The sequence below is a fragment of the Rhagoletis pomonella genome, unplaced genomic scaffold (genome assembly GCF_013731165.1).
Source record: "Rhagoletis pomonella isolate Grant_MI unplaced genomic scaffold, Rhpom_1.0 Rhpom_scaffold_05754, whole genome shotgun sequence".
Classification (NCBI taxonomy): Eukaryota; Metazoa; Arthropoda; class Insecta; order Diptera; family Tephritidae; genus Rhagoletis; species Rhagoletis pomonella.
The window spans coordinates 1,646-11,324 of record NW_023464292.1 but is presented as its reverse complement, the minus strand read 5'-3'; the positions used below and the strand labels follow the sequence as shown (position 1 = coordinate 11,324).

The following is a 9,679-nucleotide window of genomic DNA, read 5'->3' as shown; positions in this document are numbered from 1 at the left end:
TTTTTTCAATTGACATTGGTGCCACTGCGGGAGTTGCGACCCATTGGTTCACCGATCGTTCATGGTCCAACTACGCCGGAATTAAAAGTAACCACCATTTATATATATTAAAAGGTCACGGAAGCACGCCCCAGACAAAAACGCCCCAGATTAATACACTTGATCGAGCAGACGTCTGTCCATACGAAATAATAAGGAGCCAAAGGACCGAGATACACGGTGCGGCAACAACACAAAAGCGCTCATATTACCACCAGCTCACCAGAAACCAACACAGCGACACATAAAGGCGCAAATCTGTCCAGCAAACAGCACAAGTCACCAAAAGTTCAAAAAACTAATTACAAAGGTACGTGGTTGTCGTTTCAAGCACATTATTTTATGTATTATTGGTGAAAACGCGATAAATACCGAAAAATTCGCGCACTTAAAAGCCAGTAATAACCGATAGTGATTTTGTGGAAAATCGTGAACAGTGAATTTCAATTATTAATATAATTTGTCAAATCATTAAACAAACGTGTGAGCATAGGTACATACATACATACGGGTATGCAAGACAAACACCAGTGCGCGCGACAGCGATTTTAGTAAAAACTTTCCACGTGAGTTGTTTGTGTAATTATTCTTTTAAACAACACTGCAACACACTTTTTTTCACTAAGTTTCGGGGCTCAAAATTATTTTCCAATATCTTCAAAATACATATTCAATTCGATGATTTTTGGCTTTCATCACGTTTATTGTATTTTAGTTCGAGTTGCATTTTCAATTCTTTACGCACATATACACATGTATGTATGTACATCAACACTAACACATCACGGAGTTTGATTCTAACCCCACTTGTTATTAATTTGATTGGCAATTTTGAGTTCACTTTAAATTTTCATCCACAAAATCACTATTCGCGTGCGGCATACAATATTGGACAAATAAGAAGTCTCTTCGGAATAAGTAGACTAATAGCTCAATTACAATTGAGAGTTGGGTGGCGAGCTTTTTTAGATTCTGCAATCATAAGAAAAAAGTAAAATATATATATATACTTACAAATACATACATACGTATAACCTTTAAAACATACATACATATATATATTATCACAAATAAAAGAATATATCTTGATACGTGTGAAGGTACACTAGAAATTCTTGTATTAAAATCTGGGATTGTGGTGGTCTCTAAGAATTTTTCTCAAGTGAAGTCGTACTTGAATCTTGGTCTTCAGTGGTTTTTCTGTACTAAATAATACCTGTCAGTTTGCAAAATTTTTGTTCCGATAAACAAAATGGATAAATTCATAAAATTAACTGATGCTGTGGCAGAATTTGAGGCCGACTATAATGACACGGCCCAAATTGACCACACAAAATATACCCTCACTCTTCAGCAAGAGGAACTTAAGGCAATATGGAGAAAGGTAAAAACTGCTTACGAAGAATTAGTGCATTCCGACACGTTAGACGCTAAAGGAGTCTCTACGGTTAAACCTAGGTATAAGAGCTCCTATTCTGTTTATTTGCGCTGCATGTCGAACATGTCAGATTTCCAGGCAAAGTTAGTCAAGGGCGAAAAAGATACAGAGGGCGTGTCTGTCCAGGAACACAATATACATCTGCCCCCCGTGCGATACGGACGTGTTCAAAGGCGACTACCTCTCTTGGCCAACATTCCGAGACATGTTTACGGCCATATATATACTGAATAAGCGCCTTACCCCGGTTGAGAAATTATTCCACCTCAACCAAAAAACACAGGGGGAGGCCAAAGATATCGTACAAAAATGCCCACTTACTAACGAGGGATTTGCCACTGCATGGAAAAATTTAACTGATAGGTACGAGAACAAACGTATTCTCGTAAACTCCCAGTTACAAATTCTTTTTAATTTAAAGTCGGTAGAAAACGAGTGCGGAATCTCGATTAAGAAACTACAGCGAGATATAAATAATTGCATCTCATCATTAAAAAGCCATAAAATTGACATATCAAACTGGGATGCAATATTTACTTATCTCTGCTCAACGAAGTTGCCAGAAAGTACCCTAGCATTGTGGGAACAAACGATCGAGAACAAGACGGAAATATCCAAGTGGGAGGATATGGACAAATTTCTGTCCAACCGATTCCAAACTCTTGAAACCGTCTCGGGCATAACAGGTATTAAACATACCAAAATCCCAAAGCCCCACAATAGTAGGCATACAAATGAAACACCGCAAAAAAGACTTGGCGCATTTCAAGCTTCTGTAGCCAAAACCATGTGTGTATTCTGCAAAAGCAGTAACCACAAATTATCGAAATGCCACAAATTTCTCGAACTCACGGTGTCAAACAGAATAGCCTTCATTAAGGAGAATCGTGGCTGCTTGAACTGCTTATCTTTTGGACATACTGTGTCAAGGTGTACGTGCTCATTTAACTGCAGCACCTGTCACCAAAGGCACCACACGCTCCTGCATAATCAAGCAGCTCAGCCAAAAGCAGCCATGAACCAAAGGCAACAACCAAATTTTTCAGATGACACGCCATCAACTTCTGCGCAAGCCCAGGCCAGACGCAACTCTGAAAAAGGAAATAGGAGTCCGGTTAATAACGTTAAGTCCTGTTTTGCCAACACGAACAAGGGAGTCCTATTAGGAACGGCACGTGTCAATATCTTCTTCAATAATACTAATTTTTCAGCCCGTGCACTAATAGACTCCGGTTCGGAATGTTCATTCATATCAGAAAGACTTAAACGCCGAATTAACCTACCATCCAAAAGTTTGAATGCTCAGGTGTCAGGCATCAACAACACCGTTTCAGCCCAAGTCAAAGAAGCGTGTTTAATACAGTTGCGGTCACCGATTGACCCTTTAATAAAAATAGATACCACTGTCCTGGTTCTACCACAGCTTACAGGAAATCTGCCGACTTGCCAGATCAATGCTATGACAAAGCAAGCGTTTCCGGATTTAGTATTAGCTGACAAGAGATTCTTCATAAATGAGCAAGTTGATCTTGTACTAGGCGGCGATATTTACGCCCAAATAATATTGAGTGGCATACAGAAGAATGTTTTAGGTACCCTGCTTGCGCAAGAGACTGTATTCGGCTGGATACTAACCGGTCAAACTGAGGCAACAGGGCCAACGAATAAATGCGTTTCATTCTTCAACGAAGTCACTCTAGACAAACAATTAGCGTCTTTTTGGGAATTAGAGGACATCCCAAAGAACCATACATACACCAGAGAGGAAGTTTACTGCGAGGACCTGTACAAACGCACAACTAAAAGGAACAAAGATGGAAAATATACAGTATCGTTGCCATTCAAAATGGATTTTCCAGGGAGCGTGCGGTTAGGACCCTCTCTCAAGAGCGCTTGCTCTCAATTCTTTCGCAATGAAACGCGTCTAGCAAAGGACCCACTCCTACAAACGGAGTATAATAGGGTACTGTCCGAGTACGAAACTTTAGGGCATATGACGCGAATTTCCAGCCATATTCAAGCTGATGAGTGTGAAAATTATTTTTTACCTCATCATGCCGTCCGGAAGGAAGAAAGCACCACCACCAAAGTACGGGTGGTGTTCAATGCATCGTGTCCGACAGCTAATGGGGTGAGTCTCAATGATGTGCTTCATCCTGGTCCAGTACTGCAAAATGACCTCACCATCTTAATACTTCGGTGGAGATTTTATAAATATGTTTTTAATAGCGACATCGAAAAGATGTATCGCCAGATTTTACTTAATCCTACCGATAGCAAGTATCAACGAATAGTTTTCCGCACAAGCCCAACAGAACCAATTAGTCTTTTTGAACTTAATACGGTGACTTTCGGGGTCAATTGCGCCCCTTACCTCGCGATTAGAACCCTGCTCCAATTAGCTGACGATGTAGAACAGTCACACCCCATGGCGTCGGACATATTAAGAAATTACATGTATGTTGACGATGTTTTAGCTGGCGGTCACTCCATCGAAGCTGCTATCAAGGCGAAAACCGAAATAACAAGTGCATTGCAGTCTGCTGGGTTCCCCTTGAGGAAATGGACGTCCAATTGCAATGAAATATTAGAGGGAATACCAAAATCCCATCTACTGAAAGAAGACTTCTTGGACTTTGAAGACACTAGCACAGTCAAAGCTTTGGGTATCAGGTGGAATGCCCACTCTGACAATTTTTACTTTACAGCCAAGCCAATAGAGGAACAGGTTAGCTATTCTAAAAGGCAAATACTATCGGCTATTGCCAAATTATTCGACCCTCTAGGATGGCTTGCACCAGTGGTAATTACTGCGAAAATTTTGATGCAGAATATCTGGTTGGAAGGAACAGGGTGGGACGAAATCGTGTCACCTACGACTCTAGACCGCTGGAAAAATTTTAGGGAAAGCTACGACAGTATCGAAAGAATTCGTATTCCACGTTGGGTACACTTTTCCCCTGTGGCCGAGATCGAAATTCACGGATTTTGCGACGCCTCAGAGAAGGCTTACGCAGCATCTATTTACTTGCGTGTCGAAATAAGCAGCAAAGTGTTCATCAACCTGCTACTATCAAAAACTAGGGTAGCACCAGTTAAAACAATTTCCTTACCACGCCTAGAACTCTGTGGAGCGGTCCTGTTGGCAGAAACCCTGGAATCGATTTCGGATAATCTGAACTTAGCCCATCGTACAACTCAGATGTGGACGGATTCCACCATCGTGCTTGCCTGGATACGCAAGCCTCCATGCTCATGGTCGACATTTGTAGCCCATCGAGTGACCAAAATAATTGAGAAGGTGGGAGGAGAAAACTGGCGTCATGTGGACTCAACGTCAAACCCCTCAGATTTAGCCAGCAGATGACTTACGGCGCAAGAATTAATAAACAATTCCCTGTGGTGGGAGGGCCCTTCTTGGCTTCAAGAAGACCACTCAAAATGGCCCACTCAAGGAAAGGACTATAACACAACCGTTGAAGAAAAAAGGGTACAAGTTCATATAACAACAATGGATAGTAAGACTGATATTCTTGATAGGTTTTCTGAATTTCCAAGAGCTTTGAGAGTGCTATCATACGTAATGAGATTCTCCCAAAGAACCCGTCCAAATACCAAAGCTTCATTTCAAGCGAAATCTTGTTTAATTTCAGCTGATGAAATTAAAGCAACGACCCAACGCTTAGTACTAGTTTGCCAGAAGCAGCATTATGGTGAGGAATATTCAGCATTAGTATCAGGAAAATCAGTAGGTTCTAAAAGTGAAGTATTGCCCCTTACCCCATTCATCGACAAAGACGGTATAATGAGAACAGGTGGACGGCTGGGAGCATCTCGTGATCTCGCCTACAACGCGCGTCACCCAATCATCCTGCCTTATAATTGCACCTTGTCCCGTCTCATAGTTCAGTTTATTCACAAAGTTTCCCTGCATGGTGAGAATCAGCTCATGCTGCGCTTGATCCGAACACAGTACTGGATACCTAGGGTCAAAAACTTGATTAGGTCCACAATTCATAACTGTAAGGCTTGCACGATTTATCGCAAACGCGCGCAAACTCAGTTAATGGGAATTCTTCCCAAGGAAAGAACGACATTTTCGCGAGCGTTTACAAATGCGGGAGTCGACTTCGCAGGGCCATTTGACATTAAAAGTTATAGTGGCCGAGGTTGTCGCATGTCAAAAGGATATGTCTGCCTATTTGTATGCTTCGCAACAAAGGCAATCCATTTGGAAGCCACTTCGGACTTGAGCACTCAGTCGTTTTTAGCAGCATTTGCCAGGTTCATCGCACGACGAGGCTGTCCAAAAAATATCTATTCCGACAACGGCACCAATTTTGTGGGAGCTTCTAGAGCTCTGAGAGCCGAAACAAAAGCCTTTTTAAAAGACGCCCGCGATAACACTTTGGCGAAATACGCTCACCAAATGCTTTCGTGGCACTTCATTCCCGCTTCAGCTCCCCACATGGGCGGACTGTGGGAAGCGGGAGTTAAAAGTTTTAAAAGCCACTTTACGAAAATTGCTTCCCAACACAAATACACGTTTGAGGAATTTACAACCCTATTATGCAGAGTTGAATCCTGTCTCAACTCTCGACCCCTGAGTCCCTCATCAAATCAACCAGGAGACCTGGAGCCACTGACTCCAGGCCACTTCTTAATCGGTGGACACATACTAGCTCCACCAGAAATAGACGCTGATGAAAATCGTGCCTCGATTGTAAATCGATGGCAGAGGCTCAAGGCTCTACACCACACGTTTTGCAAACGGTGGAAAAGTGAATATCTCACGGAATTGCAGAAACGCAACAAATGGAGATATCCGCAAGCCAATATGAAAATTGGAGACCTCGTGATCATCAGAGAAGATAACCTGCCGCCAAACGAATGGAGACTCGGAAGGGTAGTTAACGTCCATCTAGGTGCAGACAATAGGGCAAGAGTAGTGGACCTCATGACTGAAAGAGGACAGGTTACTAGACCTGTAGTCAAGCTGGTGCTACTACCCCCCTGTGATCAACAACACAGCGAATCGCAACCAAGTAACGACTCCATTTCGTAAAAGCCTAACTTATTCCACAACCACAATTCGCAACATAATACAGTCCACTTTATCATACGAATATAAATCATTACTGCGAGATGCTCAACAAACTATATGAATCGATTTCGTTTTGTTGATGCGCAAAAATAACTTATCAAAATAATTTCGTTTCTTTTCGTTAAAAACAAGAATAGAATTATTTTGATAATTACCTAAATGATAAGAAACTGAATTGTTTCAACAGAAACGATTGGTTTATTTTGGTAAACGCTATAATTAACGTTACAATGCATACGTGCTTTTGATATGTATACACATACACACGTACCCCAGGAAATCATTATAAACGAATGGAGTTTGCGCGAACATAATATACTACGTCCACCAAATTCAAAAAATTCAAGATTCCTTTAATTTTATTTAAAGTATATCTTATTAGAAGCTTTCGGATAAAAAGGTTGGGAGGAGCGGTAAGTTGCCTACATGTTTTTATTCCTTCTAACCTTGCGGAATTAATACAATTGTGTCGCAATCTTTATATCGAAGAATTGCCTACATAATATGTATATGGGCTGCATGAATTCATTCAAACTTCAAGCCAAACAGAGTACAGTACATTTGAATATTTTACTTCACCTACAAAATACTCAGCGTTTGGAATTTTGTAAGTTATGAATATACATTTTGTTTTAAATTGTCTACCTTTAAATGGAAGAATGTGACTGAATGAATGGAAAACATTTAAATCATTCAAACTCATTTCGGCACACAAGTTTTCTCGTATGTAATAGGAGCGCAGCAATACATACATACATACATATGTATGTTTGTACATATGTACGAAGAAAAAATATTTCTGGATATTCATACAAAGAGTTGACATTTATATCAATTCAATTTATTTTCACTTTGTCGACACATAGATCTGAACAGCTGTTCACTCAGATTTAAAAAAAAAAAAATAATTAAAATTTTAAGCTAAAATTATTCATCCGTTTTGTGTATGAATAATTCATATGCCGTTTGAATGCATTCATGCAGCGCTCTCCTACATATCACCGCAAGGGATGGTTATGGACTTTCGTCATTACACCCGATTTACATGATTCAGGTACTTTGTGTTTTCTATTTGCTTTTACACGTTTCAATTCTGTTGAAGTCAAGTTTGGTTCGTTAAATGGGAAGCAACGAAAATGCCAAAAGCAAAGCAAGAAAGTTTAAACGACTTGACGGTACAGACGCATGTGTACTCGTCCCTTTTGTTCTCACCCCCTCTCTTCCACATGCGAGCAGAATGGAATTCAATACTTGAACTGTGTAAAAGCAGTATAATAATAAAAAGGTTATAGTACTCACCATATTCCGGGGAAAATTACCAGACAAATTAAGTTGGCAGAAGACGTAGTTTGTGCCACTTGACCAAATATGCAACCAGGGGTTTGTTGTGAAAAAACATTTTGCTGTACAAAAACTGATTGCGCCTCCTGTTTGTTGCTCTGGTACATGCCAAAATTCGGCGGAGTTTGCATTTGTTGAGATCGCGTGGATTGGGTAAAAACGTTTCCCCCATTTGTTATTTGCTGCTTCTGAATACTTAGGTTAAATAAACTACCACCTGCGTTCTGTTGAGCTTGGGAAGAACACAAACCTACGATGGACGAAGGTTTAATTTGATGCTGCTGTAATAATGATTGGCTGAACAAACCTCCGGTCCCTTGCTGCGCGCGCCCAAAACGTCCAACAGTAACATCAGTACTTGTCAGCGTTTGACCAAATAGATTTTGTGGGCCGCCTCCTCCGAATATGGAACTAGCATTTGGAAGCTGTTGAGAAAAAACTGAAGACTGCTGATTTTGAAAATTAAAAGCTGACCTACCTCCACCAAGGATTCCTCCAGGAGTCGAAGGTGCCATTCCGCCAAATACGCATCCGGCATTGGTAGTATGACCATGATCGTTAAAAGCATCACCAAAATTTTTATTACTGCTGGATGTAGCGCCAGGTTTTTTTAAATATCAATGCTGTGTCACTGGCAACGCTAATTTCAAGGCCAAATGGATTAGTTTTATTACTTTTAGTCAAACCCACATTTGTGGCGGCTTCTGAAGTTGCATCATACAATCGGCATATAATATCTACTACATGGGGTGATATCTGCGCCATTGTTTTCATTTTATTATTAGCTTCAATGGCTTCTTTGGCGAATTGTTTAACGAACTGATCGAAACAGTTTTTTTTTTAGCTTCATAACATATCCATCGTATTTCGTCAAAGGACTGATCTTCTATAAAATTTGGAACACAAGGTTTATCTGTGCGATACAGATCCTGCAAGACTTCAAATTCGCACAATCGATACAGAAGTTTTGGCCAAATGCATGTGATTTGTCGTGCGCGATTTTGCAACCACTTTTAGCTAAATCCAGCATCATCTGAAATGGAAACGAAAAGATATTAGTAAGATAATAGGGTTTACATAAAAGATTCATATTATATTAATTCATATTTCACGATACTTAATGGTTGGCTTTTTCCGAGAGGAATTTGTGCTGCGAGTATCGCCTGCATACCCGAAGTTCCCAAGAGCCACGCACTTCCATTCATCATACTAAAATTCCTCATTCATCCTTCAGGCGAACTCGATTACGAGTTGTAAATGTGCCGTACTTGGATGAATGAGGGTTTTGGGTGGAATATCTCCAAGGAAAGCTAAAAGTAGAAGGTAAAAAATATCACATTAAATACTATGAGAAAAATACGCAACTTACCGCATCATAATCACTCGGGCCATTCAGGAAATTGTGATATGTGCTGCAATTGCCCTCAATGAAAGTGTCATTTTTTAAAAAATAGTGATGTGCAGAGTTGCCCAATACTCGGTACCCAAAGTTTCGGTATTGGTAACCGATACCGATGCAATGCAATATACCTTAGTAGTAATATAAGTACACTTAAATCACCTGTCGCACAATTTCGGGTCCATTTTGTTTTTTTTGCAGAAGAATAATAAAGGTTCACATAAAAATGAAGCGTTCTCTGAAATTTCGACAACGAATGACTTTCAGTTATTTAATTTTTGTTCTGTACCCCCTGAAGGCGCTGTGGACTCCGTACTCACAAAGAATTCCGTGCATAGCCCCTTAAAAAAAAAAAAAA

The 9,679-nt window shown here is 40.3% G+C and overlaps 2 protein-coding genes across 4 annotated transcripts; one reads left to right on the top strand and one right to left on the bottom strand.

Moving 5' to 3' along the window:
- Positions 1-2,492: 2,492 nt before the first annotated feature.
- LOC118755261 lies at positions 2,493-4,844 on the top strand. Its single transcript, XM_036490112.1, has one exon. It carries the CDS (start codon positions 2,493-2,495, stop codon positions 4,842-4,844), a length of 2,352 nt encoding a protein of 783 aa, XP_036346005.1.
- Positions 4,845-7,875: 3,031 nt separating this feature from the next.
- Positions 7,876-9,518, bottom strand: LOC118755260. Of its 3 annotated transcripts, none has more exons than XR_004994996.1 (5): positions 9,292-9,518; positions 9,040-9,232; positions 8,401-8,955; positions 8,230-8,347; positions 7,876-8,172 (listed from the first exon to the last, which is right to left on the bottom strand). XR_004994996.1 is itself a non-coding variant. In XM_036490111.1 (5 exons), the coding sequence occupies exons 3-5, from the start codon at positions 8,473-8,475 to the stop codon at positions 7,877-7,879; spliced, it is 489 nt and encodes a 162-aa protein (XP_036346004.1). In that variant the 5' UTR covers positions 8,476-8,487; positions 8,518-9,232; positions 9,292-9,507; the 3' UTR covers position 7,876. The 3 variants fall into 3 exon arrangements, 2 of the variants coding, with proteins under 2 accessions (XP_036346004.1, XP_036346003.1); XM_036490111.1 differs by having other exon boundaries at positions 8,401-8,487; positions 8,518-9,232; positions 9,292-9,507; XM_036490110.1 differs by having other exon boundaries at positions 8,401-9,232; positions 9,292-9,505.
- Positions 9,519-9,679: the final 161 nt, after the last annotated feature.

What these genes read in the sequence shown, in the direction of transcription:
- LOC118755261 (XM_036490112.1), top strand. Translation starts at nt 2,493, where the DNA reads ATGAACCAAAGGCAACAACCAAATTTTTCAGATGACACGCCATCAACT.
- LOC118755260 (XM_036490110.1), bottom strand. Translation starts at nt 8,490, where the DNA reads ATGCTTTTAACGATCATGGTCATACTACCAATGCCGGATGCGTATTTG. An exon ending in TGGAGGAATCCTTGGTGGAG is followed by an intron (nt 8,348 to 8,400) that starts GTAGGTCAGCTT and finishes TTTTCTCAACAG; the next exon opens with CTTCCAAATGCTAGTTCCAT. An exon ending in CGCGCAGCAAGGGACCGGAG is followed by an intron (nt 8,173 to 8,229) that starts GTTTGTTCAGCC and finishes CGTCCATCGTAG; the next exon opens with GTTTGTGTTCTTCCCAAGCT.